The sequence below is a fragment of the Diplotaxodon limnothrissa genome, linkage group LG3 (genome assembly GCF_057381915.1).
Source record: "Diplotaxodon limnothrissa isolate DT_005_m linkage group LG3, D_limnothrissa_male_GT1.1, whole genome shotgun sequence".
Taxonomy (NCBI): Eukaryota; Metazoa; Chordata; class Actinopteri; order Cichliformes; family Cichlidae; genus Diplotaxodon; species Diplotaxodon limnothrissa.
The window spans coordinates 31,942,855-31,963,362 of record NC_140598.1 but is presented as its reverse complement, the minus strand read 5'-3'; the positions used below and the strand labels follow the sequence as shown (position 1 = coordinate 31,963,362).

At 39.8% G+C, this 20,508-nt stretch overlaps 1 protein-coding gene across 1 annotated transcript; it reads left to right on the top strand.

Moving 5' to 3' along the window:
- The first annotated feature begins 14,065 nt into the window (after positions 1–14,065).
- On the top strand, positions 14,066–16,612 carry LOC146635400 (dickkopf-related protein 2-like). The gene is made up of 4 exons (XM_085350103.1): positions 14,066–14,233; positions 15,810–15,966; positions 16,074–16,196; positions 16,278–16,612. Exons 1-4 carry the CDS (start codon positions 14,066–14,068, stop codon positions 16,610–16,612), a joined length of 783 nt encoding a protein of 260 aa, XP_085206229.1.
- The last annotated feature ends 3,896 nt before the right edge of the window (positions 16,613–20,508 follow it).

The window sequence follows — 20,508 nt, the reverse complement described above, 5'->3', positions numbered from 1 at the left end:
GCTCCGTTTTGCGTAACTATTTTTAAATCCCTGTAGAACCTGAACCGTGTAAGCTAGCGCAATAATTTGTTTTGCATATGAAACCGGAGGAGTTGTACTTACATCTGATGCCATCAGCTTGTCCTCGGTCACGGTTTCCTTCCACATATAGCTTTGCAAAAATTGCATAAAAAGCGCTTGCAGGAACAAAAACATAATATTCCAGAAACACGCTTCGCCGTTCCTATCAGCTGTTCGTAACACTTCCCACAGTGAAATGATGCACATGCTGTTTTCTTTGCAAATTTGCATCATAGGATTGTTTTTTGTTTTTCCTGCAGTATATAAAAATTGCTGTATCTCCAAAATAAAACTATGAAGACACTCAAAATAAATTTCCTGTGGTGGGAAACTATTTTTTGCAACTTTATTGTATTTAAAGTTTTGAGGGATAAGCCTCTTAAATTTCTCCAAGTAGAAATATATGTAAACAAAACAAAAGCAATTTTCAATTTTTTTTGTAGTTTATTGCACTTTTTTGCAATTTATGTAATTACTATGGACTTAATGCATACATATTATTAAAATATGGGCTATAACAGTTGTATTGATGTATAGCAACTTGAAATGCTCCCACAAATGGCACTACAGCATGTAAAAAAAATAATATAAGCTCTGGTGGACTTGGTTCTATAGTAGGTCTTAAAGAGTTAAATAAATATTGTCAAATAATCGTGATCTCAATTTCAGTGAAAATAATCGTGATTATCATTTTTGCCATAATCGAGCAGCCCTAGTACACGGCCAGCACTTATTTGTAATTCCTAATTTGTAAGTACCAAAAACAGCAGAGAAGACAAAAGCAAATGGTATACATGTCAAACACCAATCCACATTGAAGATCGAATCCAGAGATTGCCAGGAGGAGCCGATTCATAACAGTTATGGGCAACAGCTCAGAATGATAACAGTTAAGACAATGTGGTCAGGACCCAGGGTGTGGACTGTCCTTGTTAATGTGGTCTATAAAGGGACCCCATATCTTCCTGAACTTCTCCATGGAATCAGACGTAGAGAACCGAATTTCTTCCAGGTATAAACAGGAGACCATCTCCTCGAGCCACCTCTTGAAGCAGGGAGGGGAGGCAGATTTCCACTCCCCCAGAATCAGACGTTTGGCAATAACCATACCAAACATGAGGGCCTGTTGCACAGCAAAGGGAAGTGCCAAGGAGTTGCTGTAGCAGCCCAGGATCACCATAAGACAGTCAGGATACAGTTGCCTGTAGTAAACAATGCTATAGAAACTAAAAATATAAAAAATCCAAAAGGCTGTAAGCGTAGAACAGAACCAAAAAAGATGGCCAAGAGATCCGTCCACAAGTTTACATTTATCATATTTGGGGGAAACGTTAGGAAAAATCTTGTTCAATTTGGTTTTGGAATAGTGCAGTCTATGGACTACCTTAAACTGAATTAACTGAAGCCGGGCGTTAACAGAGCATAGTTTTATCGGGCTTAACACTTCAGCCCATAAATCGTCAGAGATAACCAAACCAGTGTCTCTTGACGAAGCCTCTTTAATATGGCAAGAGGGGGCTGCCAAAGAAAAAAGATTAACAAGCTGAGAGATTAAGTGTTTTGAGTTGGGAGGTTCGTTCATTATATTGTAAAAGACATGCTGTACGGGGATAGTATCTAAATTTGAGAATGCTTGCTTGACATAATTCCTAATTTGTAAGTACTGAAAAAAATGACTTGTAGGGAGGTTGTACTTTGTCTGAAGTTGAGCAAAAGAAGCAAAATGATTGTCAATATAAAGATCCTCTATAGCAGTCAACCTTTTAACAGGCCATTGTTTGAAAGCAGTATCCATTGTACTAGGCTTAAAGGTAGGATTGTGGCAGATCGGGGCAAAAGTTGGCATTTCCGGGAGGTTCAAGATTCTCTTGATTTGATTCAATATTTTTATAGAGTTGCAAAGAATAAAGTTATTACATGATGGTGTACTTTTAATAACCAGTTTTGAAAATAAGATCGTTGGCAAGGATGCTCCAGTGCGCTCGATAGCGGTGCTAAGCTCCATTTCGAGCCATTTAGGGCTGGACCCGCATTCCACAGCATCACCAACTATAGGCAGATTCCAGAAGACCCAGGCTCTGGCATTACAGGCCCAGTAATAATGTTTGAAAACTGGAAGGCCCAGACCACCCTCGTCCGTGGGCTTTTGCAAGTGAGACTTCGAGATGCGGGGGGGCTTGTAGGCCCAAACAAAAGGCATGATAATGGCATCCAACGCTTTGAAAAAGGAAGACCTGAGAAAAATAAATTAATAAAATTAATAAAGAACCTTGAACCTTGAACCTTGAAATAGAAACGTTCTGGAATAGGTACGTGAATTTAGGGAGCACAACCATTTTGATTATATTGATACGGCCAATCATTGAAAGTGGGAAACGTTTCCATTTATCTATCATACACTTGAGCTCATCAGTTAGAACCGAATATTAAGCCTGAAGAGGAGTTTTGAGTTCCTAGGGATGTTAATACCCAGGTATGAAAAATAATCCTGGGAGACCTTAAAGGGCAAACTAGACGACTTTAAAGGACTCCCACAAAACAGAGCCTGAAACTGCACCGTTATCATTGAATTGTAAAAATTCTGCAATTTTAGTAGATAGGTAATCCGTAAAACAGTCATTTAGATATAAAGAGGGGTTGAATTTCTCCCCAATGAAGTGTCTTGCCCAAGGACACAATGACCGAGACTGTCCAAGCCAGGGCTCGAATCGGCAACCTTTCGATTACAAGGCGACCTCCCAACTCTTGAGCCACGATCGCCCATAACTAAAAAACTGTGATAAGTGGAACTAATCACTTTCGAAATAAGCCTGGAATCAATAAGAAATAGTTAATTCTACTGAAACTGCCATGGACAGGGGAGAAAAAAGAGTATTGCTTTTGTAACGGATGCTGGTGCCTCCAAATGTCAACCAAGCCCAAAGATTTAGTAAGAGTATTGAGTACAGAAACAGCTCTCAAAGTTGGGGCCAGGGACACAGAGGACCTATCCAACAATGGATCAAACTAACAATTAAAATCACCACCGATAATGATATTATGGTCATTGTATTGTGAGACGAGATTGAATATTTTACTAAAGAAGTCAGGGTATATATCATGTTTAACGAAAGACCATATATGGATAATCACAAACACTGAAATACATTTCTTGCACACAGAAATGAATTTTGTTCACTCAAATTAAACTTCTGTTTGCTCAAAATAATTTTCAACATGCAACATTTGTGCTTGCAAATTTTTTTATGTGCGCTCAGAATAGAGGCACTAAAATAATGCCATAAACATTCAGGTGTCACAATAAAATGCCACAAAAATTATTTGTGCAGTTCCTATTTCCCATCCACAACACGACGGAGGAGCAGATCACAGGCATGACACAATTTTTCAATGGGTTGGTGCACTTTCCCACTGGTGAGAAACATGTATGTTTTTTTTCACTTGTCCTTTAAAATTCAAATTTTTACCAATTATTTCTGCACTACACATGGTGAGAATATTCAGGAAAAAACATGGTGTAAATTATTTATCATAACTCTGTCTTTACTTGGTCTATCAACACAATTAAAAGACTGTTATACAGTTTAAAGTCCACACTTTCAACATAGAGACTAAAGCATGATTCATCTTGCTGATATGTCATCTTAAATTGGTGATGTGATTTTATTGCGCCAGTACCTCAGTCGACACCAGAGGGTTAAAGAAATTATAGGAAAGCTTACCTAAAAGAGTCCAAGCTGTGTTGAGGAATGAAGGTGGTCATATCAAACTCTGTATAAACTCTGTATGTAAAATGTTTACGCATCTTTCAAGTGATTACTGCACCTATACCCATTGTCCTCAAGACTTTTGCACAGTATTGCATATATATTTCAAAATAAAACAAATACAACGAAAACCCGCCAAAAGTTGATTCTGTTCATCTGGATGTAGTGTTTTCAGTGAAGAAACGTTTCGTCACGCATCCAAGTGACTTCTTCAGTCTCAGCTGACTGCAGGTTTCTCCAATCTTATAAACAGTACATTTGCACAATGGGTGAAACTAACACTACTGAATGAACAACTGGTTATGACATCAGTTCATTTATCATTAATATACAAATTGTCATGACCACTGATCAACAACCGCTACGTCCAGATGAACAGAATCAACCTTATTGGATTTACTTATCTGGTTGATTGAGCATGCATCAAGACAGCCCAGTGGAAAACTGAAAGCACTGATTGTTAGAAATCTTAGGTTTTTAGCTAATCCATCTAGCTAAAATTCTGCACAGAAACAAATGAGAAACAGAATAAATATGTTTAGGGAACTAAGTAATAGAAAATATAAAGAGATAATTACCAACTAATAAATGAATAAAAACAAGGTTAATAAAAGATTGACAAGCACATTACACCACAGATGTTACATTATGCAAATTATTAACAGCATACATCCCCTTTCAGTGCATTGAACGGGACATCCCTTTTGGCAGGTTTGGACTTCCATACCTTGCGCCTGTTTTACCGGTCTGTTACGTTTCCAGTTGTATGGCTCGCTGTGATTTGAAAGTCATATAATAAAACGGGTTTTTTACTTGTCCTAGAGATGTGTCAAAGCGACGAGGGTGTCTGGTCTTTAAGAGGTTTTCTGAAACTTTATTCAGAATGTAGTCCCCTTAAAAAGTTGTACGTTTACGAGACAAACAGGGATTAAACATAAAACGACTGTTAAAAAATCCCATACCTGGTCCAGTCGGCGAGTAGAAGTGAATCACTCAGACTCGTGAAAGGTTGTCCGACTGAAAAAGCCCGGAGCCTAAAATGGCTGCTGTGAGCCAACAAATTTACCCAGAAACACCGAAAATAGTCGGCTTGCTACTCCAGAAATATGACTCGTACTTACAAGTCAAGATGCGGCTACGTCTTTCCTGTTCACAACCACAGTGACTCGGTTCTTTATCTTCCTCCTCTTCCTCCTCACTCTGTCTCGCTACATATGAGGCTGCAGACCGCTTTCCGTTTTCTCACCAAGGAGACACACTCAAAGTCACCCCGAGCATCTGTGGAAAGCATTAATGAACCTACAAAAAAAAAAAACCAAAACAATTTAATCCATAAACGTTTCAGTTCAACAAGATTTAGGTACATTTAAAGTTATTCCAAGTGTTTTATGATGGAAAAAACCCACCGACTCCTTAATAAACAGCCTGAGGATAAAGTCAGTCTGAGCTCTCCAGATTAACTCAGCAGGCAGCAGCTTTCCACCCTCTAACGTTTCACCTGACCTGTTTACACAGTTCACTACACCTATGGGAGTGTTCACACCCGATCCCCCTAGACCAAGCCTATTCAAATGGCGGCCCGCGGGCCAAATGCGGCCCAGAAGCAACCTGCGAGTGGCCCTGCCTGTGGTCCTGGCAGAAACACAGAGAAAACGCAAAAAATTAATTCATTAATTAATTTTAAAAAAATTAAAAATTCCTACAGCGTAGTGTAGACTGTGAATGCAACACTCCTAGTAGCCTAGCAATATTTAACCCACAATGCACCGTGATGTAAACATGTTAAACAATCATCGTAATATATGATGCGACAACAGCATGTCTTTCTCACTCCAAAAGCACAAAATTGACAATGAAAACTGTCGGTTTAACCCTGCCTGGACTGACAAATACTTATTCATTTTACTGAGTTTAATAATCTTACAACCGGAGTTGTACTACCATGGTGAGGGTCCTGTACAGCCCAAGAGAGAGCTGCAGCATCTTCCCTTCGTGTTTGCTTCTTGGCGAAGAAGAAAAAGCCTTTCACAGATTCTGAAACAGTGAAATACTGCATGCTGGCCGTGGTGGATGCGGTGAAAAGTGAGGGTGACATCTGCTATTAAAAACGTACCCCTGTAGGACAGTTCAAATATTCGTAGAGTTGAAGTTCTGGCGTCAGACGAGTTTGAAATGCTGTTAGATGACCTGAAGAAAACTGATGTAATGTCTATAGCAGGAGATCACAGACAGAACTGATAATGCACAGTTGTGCGTATATGTCCGTTTTTTGGATGGGAAATTGCTCGGCTTGCTACCGTTAGAGGGACACACAGCTGGCGAAATGATGTTTGAGAAGATTTAAGCTCTTTTTGAGGAAAATGGTCTGGATATGAAGCGTGTCTGTATACTTGTGACGGATGGGGCTCCATCCATGGCAGGAAAAGTGAGTGGTCAGCGAAATATTTATTTTAATTTGAAAGGGAATTATCAAAATGTTTTTTGTTATTATTATTATTTCAAATGTGCAAAAAATTGTTTAGTTACAGCTCCCTTTTTTTTAAATGGACCTTTTGGTGTGCATTTGTGAGAGGTCACCATATTTACAGGGGAAAAGGAATAAAAAAAACTTGTTTTTCAGTACAGTTGTGTGGGTTTGAAATTGATCATGATCTGCTGCTTACTGGCTTCAAAAAAAATATCTGGCCCAGATAAATTCCTTGGTTTGAAAGTCTGGCCCAACTAACTTCGTAGTTGAATAGGCATGGTCTAGACCAACAAGCCTTTAAAATGAAGGAACAAAAGGCACAGAACAATAGAAACATTCAAAAACAACTGGGGAGACATAAAAATGACGGAACCAACACAATAACATTATAACAACCAAAAAGTGAAGTAAAGTTTCTACAAAAAACACAAAGGCTGCAGACAGACATAAAGAAGTAAAATAAGTACAAAAAACTGTGAAATAGCCATAGTAATAAACCTGGTAAATTATCATTTTATATCACTGGTTAAACAAGGACAAATAGTGTGCAACTGAACCATCAAATACCTGCAAGAGTTCCGTGGACTTGTAATTGTTGCTCTTGTCAAAGAGCTTAAAATAAAATGTAATGTTTTATGTCTGGGTAGATGTCTGTGCAGAGGAGAATGGTGGCTAAGCTTTCATCTCTGTTGGAAAACATCCCCCACCCCATGCAGGAAACTCTGACAGCACTGAGCAGCTCCTTCAATGGCAGCCTGCAGCACCCACCATGTGGGACGGAGAGATTTCGCACACTCTGCTGTCAGACTCCACAACAAAGACTTCACAGCTGACCAAACACAGACATCCACACATGTGCAATAACACTAAGTGTATTTTTTTCTGACAACATAGTATTTTATTCTATTGTATATATTATGTTATTTTTGTGTTATTCTATTCCATTGTTTTTCTTAGTTTTTGCTGCTGAAACTGCTGAAAAGAGCTAGATACCAGGGCTAGTGTTGGTCTAAATCCACTGTTTATTTATATAAGTGATATATTGACCTAAATCAACTCTATCAGGGCCAGCAAGGCGAGCACTGCTTGCCCATTAAAGGATTTTTTGACTGTTCTCTTATTCACAAGCAGTTTGTACAGTGGGAAGCACCATCCTTGGTTTGGTAGAGGTTTTACGCTTGATGCGCTGTTACAACTCCAAAAGTATTTGTATCTTCTCATCATAGAATTGGACTGTAAATATTTCACTTGTTAGGCAAACATCTAAACAATAGTATGATGTCAATTTTTTAAGATAAAATGCGATAAATTTAAACCAAAGGTAAGGCAAGCTTTTTCCCTGCAACTTAAACAGGGTTCTATCCCAAAAGCTTCTCTCATCAGGTGTTTACACCATATTTTAAATTACTGGCATTGCAGCTGGCCACTTTCTCTGGAAGCAAGCTTAACCCTGCTTGAAATCTGTCCTGCATGTTGATGTAATTGAAGTCTCTGTGTCAAAAGAATGGATTTAGAAAACTTAGAAGCCAGCAGCTCTTTATGGTTAGTTGCAAAATGTGGATAAACCTCTGGTCTTTGACATGAGCCTGATGGGAAACCAGAGTATAGACAAGTTGCTGCTGGCTGTGCAGTTACTCTCCATCGAGCACAGGCACCTGCAAGGTGACTATTGTAGGATATCTTGGACAGATTAGACATGCTGGGCTCAAATTTCTAAGAGTGCTGGTGAAATGGCCAGGGCTGGTACTGGTACTGGTCCTCTGATGGGAGGCTGTTGTTTGTCTTTTGTCCTTCATAATTTTCTGATATTTTCTGTTTATATATCTAACCTACAGTGCATTGTAATGTTGATAGATAAATGGGACTTCAATACAACCCCAGTGCCAAAACAGGTGGAATTTTGTGTACAATTCAAATAAAAACATACAAATTATCAAACCTCTATAGGAGTTTATACGATAGAGTTATAAAATAATATGATTATTAAATCCATATTTCATTTACAAAAGAACATTAAAAACATATTAGAGGTTTAAAAGAAAAATATTAGCTAATTTTGAATTTGATGGCAGCAACACAAAAAAGTCAGGAGAGAGGCAGCAAAATGTTCAAAACTACTAAGGAGAATCGCCTGAAGCAACATTTTGTAAATAACTAGGTTAACTGGGCAAAGGTTAATAACATTTATTGCAGCAGCTGGTCTCCTCAGTTCCCAGATGCTTACAGATTCTTGTTGAAATGTTTGGTTTTTGTTGTTAAGTGTGTGTAAGTGTTAAGTGTAGAAGTCTATGTGAAAGCAAAAGATATAGAGAAAACATCAGGGCTCAACCAGGCAGGATCTCAGATATCACAGACACATGATCAGAATCAGAATCAGAATCAGAAACTTTATTGTCATTGTCATGAGAACAACGAAATTAAGAATGGTCCCCGATCATTGCATCATCCCTAGCAATATCAAAATATAAATAAAACAATAAAATTCAATAAATAAAATAGATAGAATACTTAAAATACTAATAAGATATAACAGTAAAACATTCACATACATTCCCACACACATGCTTCAGACCGTGCATAGATTAACACAAGAGTGGCGTGATGGACATTTTTTTGTAGTATTCAGATGTGTTATTGCAGTTGGATAACAGCTGTGTTTGAGTCTATTAGTCCTTGCTCTGATTGCCCTGTACCGTCTGCCTGAGGGCAACAGTTCGAACAGGGAGTGGCCAGGATGTGAGGTGTCTTTTATGATGTTTTGGGCCTTTTTAAAACAGTGGGCGTTGTGTAGAACTTCCAGTGTGGGGAGAGGGCAGCCAGTGATCTTTTGGGCGGTGTTAATGATCCCTTGGAGTGCTTTCCTCTGAGCCCCTGTGCAGCTAGTGTACCAGATGCATATGCAGTAAGTTAGAACACTCTCAATGGTGGCTCTGTAGAAGGACACCAGCAGTCTCTGTGTGATGTTATTCCTCCTGAGAATTCTCAGGAAGTACAGTCTCTGTTGGGCCTTTTTCAGCAGCTCGGAGGTGTTCACACTCCAGGAAAGGTTCTCCTCTATATTGACTCCCAGGAAGCGGAAGCTTGCCACCCTTTCTACACAGTCCCCATTTATGAATAGTGGTTGGATCTCTGCCTTTTTCCTTCTGAAGTCTATTATGAGTTCTTTGGTTTTTGAAGTGTTGAGGAGGAGGTTATTGGCCTTACACCATGACGTCAGCTGCTCCACCTCGTCTCTGTACGTAGACTCGTCTCCCTTGGAAATGAGCCCCACCACTGTGGTGTCATCTGCAAATTTCACAAAGATGTTGCTGTGGTGGCGAGGAGTGCAGTCGTGTGTGTAGAGAGAGTAGAGCAGTGGACTGAGCACACAGCCCTGGGGTGAGCCAGTGCTGAGACTCAGGGCTGAGGATGTGTGATGGCCAACTCTGACTCTCTGTCTACGGCCCGAGAGGAAGCTATTGATCCACATGCAGGTGCTGTATGGAAGCCCCAGGTCTTGTAGCTTGGCCACCAGTTTGTGTGGAAGGATGGTGTTAAAAGCTGAGCAGTAATCCACGAAGAGCATCCGCACATAGCTACCATGCTCTTCCAGGTGAGTTAATGCAGCATGGAGTGCTGTGGCTACTGTGGATGATTCACTCACTGTAAATAAAACCAATACCATGTTTAATCTTGGCCCTCGTGTCTGTTTGTTGCAGTTACAGATGTCATCCTAAGGGTGGAGTCATTGTTCTGTTGCTTTAATGCAACAGAACATATTACTGGGGATATAATTTTTTTCATACAAATATGTAAAGAGATTTGTCTTTATGACCTACCAAAGGCAACAAATAAAACACAGTTTTCTTGTTGAGAGTCATCTGGTAGAAGTACACAGTACATCACAATTGAGCTGCTGCTTAACCTCCCAGCTCCCTCTTTCATAGTGTCCAGCTCCGTCGCCTCAACCACACAGAATATTTCCTGTAGTAACAACGTGTCTGAAGCTACTACTTCCTGCTGTGTGCTACATCAGAGAGAGAACAAGAGTGGAAAACATTCTGACCTGATTCTCCTTCTACCCACAGCTCATTTGTAAAAGCATGAAATTCATTTCTGAATAAAGCTTTGAATCAAACCGAGGAGTCCTCCTCTCACTGTTCCTGTGTGGTCAGTTTAACTTTTTCAGAGACAAACAGAGAAGTTTGACTCTTTCTTTTCCTCCTCACGCTAAACCTGCCTCCTCTTCTGTGTTTGTGTATATGTTGCATGAATGCTCACTTGATGACTTCAATTCAATTTTATTTATATAGCGCCAAATCACAACAACAGTCGCCTCAAGGCGCTTTATATTGTAAGGTAGACCCTACAATAGCTGATGGGGGTCTACCTTACACCTACAACAACTTCACAAGAAAAACTAGTATGTCTTTTGTTTCTCTGAAACTTTTACTTCTTTATAACAATCAACTCCTCTGAGTCTTTTTTCATTCATTTACCTACTTTTGGTTTCTGAGCTGAAGTAGCCTAATAGTGCTTAGTGTATAGTTATTATCTCCAAAGAGTAACTAAACTGTTTTATTAAGAACTCAATTAATTGGACTTTAACCGTTTGTCACTCCAATGCCACTTCCTCATGCTTCTAAATCTGGCTGCTCCTCTGAAGCAGTGGAGTCAAGCATAAGGCCCAGAGACCAGGATCGACCAGCAAGACTCTAAACTGGCCCACTGGAAATGTGTAGGGGGGCACAGATTGTGGATTTTGAACTGTATTTTTAACTATAACTGCATTGGATTTATGATATATGGATTTCCTGTTTAACCTGTTATGTTGGCTCTACTGGGACTGAATGAACATCATGTTTTACTCAGGAAAACTTGTGAGTGATACCATAAACTCACCAGGAAGGTGGTCACTGTTTTACTCCTGCCGGTTATTGCCTGGATCATGAAGACTTTCACTAGAAAGAGGACTGGGATCTAGTGGACACTTTGACTTTGCTGATTATCTTACATTCCAGGGAATTAACATCAACAGGCCAAGAACCTGGAGGGTGAACCTCTAGAACAAGCAGAGTCCTTCACGTACATTGGCAGTGTGATAGATAAGCACATTTAACCAGATACAGATGTGATTATCAGGCCCAGATGAGGAAAACATCTGCCGACACACCAAACTGCATCAACACTTCTGACATGGAGACCTACAAAACCTGCCATGGACAAACTGAACATGGCAGTGCCTGAGCCAAACCCTTCCACCCCAAAACCTCAGCAACACAGCAGGTAGCACAATGGAAGAAAATAGTCTGAGATGAAGGTGGGATGACTTTGGTACTCCCTAACAAAGCCAAAAACACTAGAGACTCCCTCACTGGGAACCCATGAAGAAAGAGAAAGTAGGGACAACCATGAAACACTTTCCATCCAGTCAAGACCTTGTTCCAGACATCAAAGTGACAGAAGTGGGATCAAGACAGGTAGTAAATAAAACACAGACCGAGCTGGTGGGCAGGTGTAGATAGACCTTGTTCCATGAAGGGAAAAGGGGCTAGACTAACCTGAAGTGTTTTCTCATTCCTGACGCATAACATACCGACGATTTGTCATGTCCCGAGGCGGCCCATGGGAACGCGAAAGGTAACCTTCTGCATCCCTATGATATGTTCCAGATTGGGGATGAAATCCAATAGTATGATGCTCCCGACGCTAAGACATGTTCCAGCCTTGTATTCCAGCCCCAAACCTAGCCTTAACGATAACCTTATCCCTAACCTTAACCACAACATCGTGTTAGAAAGTGTTTCCAAAGCGATTCATGGTGAGAAAGTAAGATGAATGTACACGTGTAGATTCAGTCTTCTCATGTTTATTCCTGTTTCCGCACGTGTAACATAGGAACGTGTTGGGTGGCCGAAAGCGTAACATACTGACGATTTGTCACATAGTGTAGCATGTTATGCTTTTGGAGTGAGAACGTGTTGAATTTTTCATATACTTCTATACATCTTATCAATATAAGAAATGCAAGACCTGACCCTCCTGCTGTTAGTGAACCTCCAGCTCTCCCGTCCCTTCGTATGTATAATGTGTTTTTTTAATGTTTCCCATGAGGTCTGTTAGACTAGTGATATCTCGCATACAGCTTCACTTTAAGACATAAGTGTGTGTGCTAACAGCATCTTATTAATGTGGGTCGGTTAATTTACTGTAGACTAACTGACATTTCAGTAAGGGGATGTGTGAGTGTAATGCTGATCCTGTAGGTGTGTTAATCTGACGATTACAGCATCCAATCTTATCAACACAATAAAAACGCACGCACTCATGTGTTGTTCCTCTTGTAGGTGTGGAAAGGTTAAATGTGTCTGAGAAAGGTCATGGAGATGGAGAGATAAGTAAAAGGTTTGTGTGTGTAGGAGATAATAATGGATTGCGTTTATATAGTTTACTTACTATATACTTTACAATACCCCTATTCATTCACACACTGGTGGAGGCTACAGTTGTAGCCACAGCTGCCCTGGGGCAGACTGACAGAAGCGAGGCTGCCATATCGCACCATCGGCCCCTCTGGCCAACACCAGTAGGCAGTAGGTGAAGTGTCTTGCCCAAGCTCGAACCGGCAGCCTTTCAATTACAAGATGAACTGCCAACTCTTGAGCCACGATCGCCTCAATGTACAAGCTGTTGTCACAATTCCACTTCAGGCTGAAATATTTTTATTCCTACACACTGTTAATTACTCCTGAAGATAAGCCCTTTGGTCACTTTATCACCAGATTTAGGTTTAATGAGCTTTTTATTAAAAGAACCACTGATGTGGAGACACAAGAGTGCAAGCGGTCGGTCTTTCCTGCCATTTCAGTGATATATCAAAATGAGAGCTCAGATTACTGAGATCCTCACCACTACCACTTCAAGGAATTTCACATACAAGTGAGTCAGAAGGATAACCTAATCCATAGCCCCATCAATCATATTGAATGGATATGTAGTTTGATTAAAACATCTGCTGAAAACACATTTTAGAAGGACAGCATTTTTTTGTATTTATTTTAATTTTTTATTATATTTAAATTTGCATATTGTTTTCAATATGCATTTCATTTCATTTCATATGTGTGTGTGTGTGTGTGTGTGTGTGTGTGTGTGTGTGTGTGTGTACTTTTCCATACCCCATGTTTCAGGTTTCCCAGTAAAACTTCTGTTTTTCAATGGGACTTTTGAATGGCAAAAACAGCAAACTCACCATATGGAGCTTTACAGCTAAACAGTGCCTCCGCTGTCACCCTGTCACCTGCAGCCGTGGATGCAGGTGCCAGGGTGGGGGTATCGATGTAAGCGTTGCAGGGGCGGGTTAGGGCTCCGCGTGACCAAGGATGTGGGAGGATCGGATTTGTATAAAGTGGATCAGGGTCCGGGTTCCTCTCACCTGTCCTGCACTGAAGGACAGGACTGAAGCGAAGGCTCGTCTTCTTATTCTTATTTTCGTGCGCTCCTGGGAGTTGGTTTAATTTAAAAAAAAAAAGGAAGCAACGGGAAATTTAAACCTGCAGCAGCAAACTGCACGGGACTGTGACGATTTTCTTCCATCCATTAGAAAGTCTACAGCTGACAAGTGAGTGATTTTTTTGCTGGTTTAAATGGAAAACATTTAGACCGCTACTGTCTCTTGTTTATTCTTGTGGAGATATTAAAGTCCGTATGTTTAAGAAAGGATGATGATAATGGTATGTCAGTACATGAAGTGATTTTATTCACAGTGTCTAATGAAATCTTGATTGCAGTCATGAGCCGCTGGTTGGTGCTGCTGGTCAGTTTCGGGATCGCGCTTTTGGCGTGTTCTCGCTGCGGGCAGGCGCGCGTCGGACAGAATTCCGTCAGTACGGAGATCCTCGGGGACAGTGACGCGCTGCCGATAAACAGGAGCGCGTGGGAGCCGAGAGTGGACCTGACGGTGAGTCTGTTACCACGATGCGTGTTTCAGTCTGAGGGGGTTCACAGAAGTCTCAACAAGTCTGTGCTTTGAAGTCAATCAAATCAAACATTTGCCTCTCACACAATTTAAAGTCCCACTTCATGCAAATGTAATGGCAAGTAAGAAATGAGTGAAAAATGTATTTTTATAGGAACTTTCTAGTTGGATAAAACAAAGGGCTAATCAATTTAAAAGCCAAAACAGCATTGGTTACAAAAGCACATTTAAACAGATGACTTTTTAGCTGCTTTTTAACCGAGTCCACAGATCTCACTATTTACATATATAAATATGACTTTTAACTAATTTACTACTAATTAAAGTTAATTAACAACTTTAGCTAAACTTTTAGCTACAATGTTTCTAAACTAAATGGACAGGGGATTTTTGTTTGTTACGATGTATTTTAATATGTAAATTTTATTGACCAAACTATTACAATGTTACAAAGCTCATTAAAATTTTATTGGCCTTTAATCTTTAGTTGTATCGAAAACGTTAGTTTAGTTGACTCTTTCCTACTCCCTGTAAAGTTATGTGCCGCTGACAAAGCACTTTTGGACTCGGGTCCTTTTCATTGTTAAATAAAACACACACACACACACACACACACACACACACACACACACACACACACACACATATATATATATATACAGAGAGAGAGAGAGAGAGAAATGTTTATTTGCAGTGTTGTTGCAATGTTTCAAAAGCTTTATTGACTGAACATTATTGGTTACATTGCTTCAGTTTGACAGAAGTTTTGGTCTTTTTTTGTTGTTTCAAACGTTTGATTGGTGGGAATATTACAAGTCTGTATTCACTTTCAAATTACAGGTACCATCTGGGTTACCAGTCACTTATAATATTTACATGTTTCTAAACATTATCATCAAGAACATCACATTGTTTCAAAAAGTTCATTGGCCTTTTTTATCAGCAGGATACTGTTTCAGGTGCACTTCTCAGCTGTTATGATGCTGTAAGCTTTCATGATAAAAAAAAAAACTATGATGATGTTTTAAAATTTCTTTGGCTTTCAACATCATCGGGAAGGATAATAAAAGGTTTCTTTGGTTTATCAACTGGACTGTTTTGCCCCAATGTACAGTTTTAAGTTGTAATGTTGAGGTGTACTTTAGAAGAGTGCTACAAAATTAAACGCTGATAATTCTGCGTTGAGCCTATGATGTCGCCTATGCAAGCCTATAATGAGTCGATGACATTTATGATCCATTGACAATCAGAGGAAAACTAGCCAGAAATGCATATTCGGATTTCAGGCCAATCACAATATTTGAAGACTGTGTTTATGTTACATGTAGTTACTTTTTCAGAGAGGTCTGCAGTTAAGACTTACCTATGGCGTAGATTTAGTCCAGAAGTATAAATCTCACATAAAGTGGCTCAGGGCACTGCAAGTCAGAGTAGTTTAAGCCCTCCGTTTGTTATTTCATGCTATTTTTTCACCAGTACGAAAAGATCACCTTAAATTACAAAACGAAAACCAGGTTCATTTGTTACTCTGTAATAATGTTTGTGTGTCTGTCTGCAGGTCTACCAGTGCATGAGTGACCTGGAGTGCAGAGAGGGGAACTACTGTCACACCTCCTCAAGACGTCCTGCCCACTCCCACTGCAAGACCTGCCGCAGAAGGAAGAGGCCCTGCCTCAGGGACACAATGTGTTGCCCCACCAACCGCTGCAGCAACAGTTTAGATGCTCCTCTACAGAAAACTTCAGTTTAACATTAATGACAATAAACTATTCATAATTAAAATTTTATCAAGTGTATTATCTCTATGTTCTTCCTGCGGCAGATATTTGTGTTCCTGATGTGGACGGCTTTGTGTCTGAGAGGATTCCAAACACTGATGGAGCGCTAAGCCCGCTCACCAAAAAGAAAGGCGGGAGGCAGGAAGCCAAAGGATCCCCTGGCAGAAGTGAGATTAGTGTTATAAACCCGCAGTATGTTTCCCCCTGCCTCCTTCATGTTTCTCTAAGGGTTTGTGTGTTTGTTTCAGGTCAGGTCGGGAATCCTTGCTTGCGCTCATCCGACTGCTTGGACGGTCTGTGCTGCGCCCGTCACTTTTGGACTCGCATCTGCAAGCCCGTGCTACGTGAAGGACAGGTTTGCACGCGACACCGACGCAAGGGGAACCACGGTCTGGAGCTGTTCCAGCGCTGTCCCTGTGGGGACGGACTCATCTGCCGGACACTGCGAGAACCCGGTACCCAACTAGCTGCAGTGTCACGGTTCAACTTCTCGGCAACCTCATCTCGCTACTCCTCAGGACTGTCTTCAGGCTCTGCATCACCAGCCAAGGCAAGGCTTCATGTGTGTCACCGATCTAAATGAAGTGGACAAACCGAAAGAATGACTAAGGACTAGTGAGTTGCTGCTTTTGCCAATGACTTACCTCAGAGACAGAAAATGAAGACCTGTGGAATGAAGGGAGGGGTGAATAACATAACTTGTTAAATGCATGACAACACCCGTGGCCCCTCCCCCACTACATCTTACAGTGTTTCTACATGCTAATGCTAATTAGCATCCTGCCAGGCTGCACTGACAGGCAAACTCAGCAGGAAGTGAAACTCTTTGTGGTGCAGATCTTGTTTCCTCATTTGTGTCTAGACAAGCAGAAACCACTTTGAAATCCAGTTTGACCCCATTTGCACCACCACGAAAAGAACCGGTGTTTGATCCCTAATGCATATCTGCTGCAACTGCCTCCAGCACATGTATTCATGTGCTGAGATTTTGAAGAAACCTGAAATGAAAAGGTTTTGTTTTCATATTCCCAAAACAAAGATAACATCATTACTTCGTTACTAAAGAGGAAAAATAGTTATCAAACAAACCTGTATTAGCTAAAACGTTGAATTAAAACTAAGAAGGAATACTGAACTCAATCTTCAAACACTTCTCCACAATTTCAACCTGTAAAGAAAAAAGAAAATGAGCTTTTACAGGTGTTAAACTAGGTGATGATTTTCAACTGAAGCACTCAAGAGGTGCAAATATTACTCTAACCCATTGGACTTCAGAGACCCAAGCGCTAAATTTTCTGAAAAAATACATTTGTAGTTATATAATGTTACAATAAAATAATGTTCCAAAACAGTGCCTCAGATATGTTAACCTTCTCTTCTTTTGTCAAATCAGAGGCATCTAAAAAAAAATAATAATGTGCTTGATGCTGGAGCACGAAATTATACCAAGAACCTCCAAATTTAATATTTTCTTTAGGAAAATTTATAGTAATGATAAAGTAAGGAACCAAAAATTCCAAAAAAAAAGACAAAATAATTCAATAAAATAATTCAAACAGTTTTTTACACAAACACATTTAAAAACATCCTCAAGTTTCAGGTCTGAGGCTGTCGAGAGGAATTACTTTCCTGTAAGTGGTGTCTGTATATTTTTGAGTTAATGTTGGTGTAAATATGTATCAGATTTAATTGGTTGTAGCACTCTGCTGATTTTATACCAGCAATTATAAAGGAAATTGTAATGTAACATAAAACTATTTGTCAATCTAAGTTGAACATAGTTGAACTCCTTAAGATTTACCTTTTAAGCTATATGGCTGAAAGTATGCCATGTTTGGAAAGTGTAATGTCTGATAACAACCCACAAGATTTAAGTTGTCATTTCCAATCATAATCAGTTATTTTTTCTGTTTCATTATTGTTGGGATACTTGTAAGATGCCCATTTCTATTGGATTTGTTATTGTTTACTAGCAGTTAGCTTGTAGCAAGTGGTAGCCTAGATCATAATAAATGTAAGTTGTGACTGTGATTGTTGTTCTTATTTGTTTTTTGTGTATCTAAACAACAAAATGGGCTTAAGTATATTTGTTTTGTGTGTTAATCTAAGATGTGTTAAACTGTTGTGGCTTTGTATAGAGCTAATGCTGCAATTTTGGTTAAAAGTAGCGTTTAGCATACTTTAGACAGAAAATCTATCATTAGGAGTTCTGTTCTGAACTGAGAAAAATTAAAGTTTTTAAGTAGAAAGGAGACCAGTAAGAAGGATCCCTAGGCTCTCTGGTCACTTGAACAATACAATGCAGTAAGATTGAACTTGAGTACATAAAACTAGTGGTTAAATCACATCCTTCTCATGCTTTAATATCTGTTACAGAGAGCCCTGCATCTGCTCAGACCACATGCTTATTTAATGTTTTTCCACTTAGCTGATGGGCACTGATAACACAAGCTAAAGTGGGAAAGGAATCATCTCCAAAGGTTTGTAAAGAAAGAGGTTAAGTGAGGTCTGATCTGATAAAAACCGTTTTAAAGGTCTACAAGAATAAAACTACAATCTGATGGCATGTGGGTATGACCATGTAAGGATTTGTTTGTTTGTTTGTTTCCTAAAACCTTCCTTCCAATTGATTGTGATCTTTTGAAGGTCTGGACAGGACAACAGAAAAGAACATGTGTTGGTTTCATTGTGGCTGGTAGCTGCTGGGCATAGCTGTTCTCGCTCTGTGTATGGTTGTCATAAAGATAACAAACACACACAGTGTTTTCCATACCCCTCCAGCTGTGTTTCCCAGCTTCCCTGTTCACATATATTCTGCGTGGGTGATTTATCTGCATGAGCGTCACGTTCCTCGTTTCCTTCCTAAGTTTTCCTTGTTGCTCTCATGATAACCTGATTCTTAGCTCTTAGCTTAGTTCCTCCAATCACCACTTGAGGCTGACTCCAACAGAGAGTCCATCCCAAAGAATCCATGTTAAAATAAACTAAGCATTTATGGTTTTGGCCTAGATCTAATCCTAATCTGCCCCTTCATACTAACATTACCAGCGGGTGATTTCTTTGTTATTATAACTTACTTTTTAAAATTGTATTAAGGTTTAAACTTTGCATTATTATCCGCATGGTCAAAGTGAAATAAAGCAGGATATAAGACAACATCTAGTCTACTATATGTATATGTTTGGACCAAACCGGTAAAAATCCCCTTTCTTCTACTGTATTGAAATGTAACTACACAATTAATCAACGAATTAACTTAATGTAAGAAAAAGAAGCGTAATTGCAACAATATGTCTCGGTTTTTCTACATGACAATGAAATGCAGCTGTAGTAAATGAAAGAAAGTGAAAGTGTTTACAATTACAAAACCATCATTTTGGTGTCATATGAGGCTGCGGCTATGGGGCAGGTCTTTATTGGTAAGAAAAGTTGTAAATCTGTTAAAAGAAAAAAAATACAATTAAAAGTTAAAAATTTATGTCCTCCTTCACATTTTCCAAAGTCGTCCAACAGGCTAGATTGGAGTGTTTGCCAGGCCACTACTGGCCCCCAAGTCTAATGTTTCACACCGCTGGTGTAAGGGCTCACTGTTAAACATGTCTGCATTTTCTCCAATATGTTTAAATTGACATGGCAGTAACACCATAAATTTAATGTTTTGAGTCAGTTTTTAAAATTAATTTTGTGTTAGTTTTGGTTTTATGGCAACCAGTGTTGGGACTAACGCGTTATTAAGTAACGCGTTACAGTAACTACGTTATTATTGTGGTAAAGAGCACGGTAACTAGTTATGCCAAAACCAGGAACGCGTTACTCGTTACTGGGATTTAGATAGGCTCATTATTCGTTACTTCGTGTGGTGGCTATCGCGGAGCTTCCACAGATTCAATAACATTAGCAAGTGGTGGAGGCCAGCAGGTGGATGAAGGAAAAGGGAGGCAAGAGGAGAGACCCAAAGCGGCCGCTGGTCCGAGTGTCAGGTGAACTGAACTTCAGGTAAGAAGTTATGACCTGCAGTCCATCTGGGTCAGATATAAACCAAGTTTAGGAGGAGTTTATTTTCGTTGTGCTGACTTTTCCGTACTGCGTGCTAGCTAGCATGACGGAGTTTCTATACAGCGGGGTGGGTGCTATGTTACTGATGTTGAACTTTATTTTGTTCATAAGGTTAATTATTAGAGTTGCCAACCGTCCCGTAAAAAACGGAATCGTCTGGTATTCAGAGAAAATATTACGGGTTTCTTATTGAGGTGAAAAGGAACAGTTTGTCCCGGACTTCAGCTACAATGAAAAAGACACAAAGCTGGAGTTATTCTGTGTTTACGCTGCACAGCTGCCTCTTCTTCTTTCATCCTCTCACCCTCCCTCTCCCGTTTCTACTTAAATCATGAAACTGATCAATGATCAGCTGATCGGCTTTTCTCTCTTGTTTGTTTATCGCCCACTTTGCGCCAGAAAGAGGAAACCAGCGGATGTCGC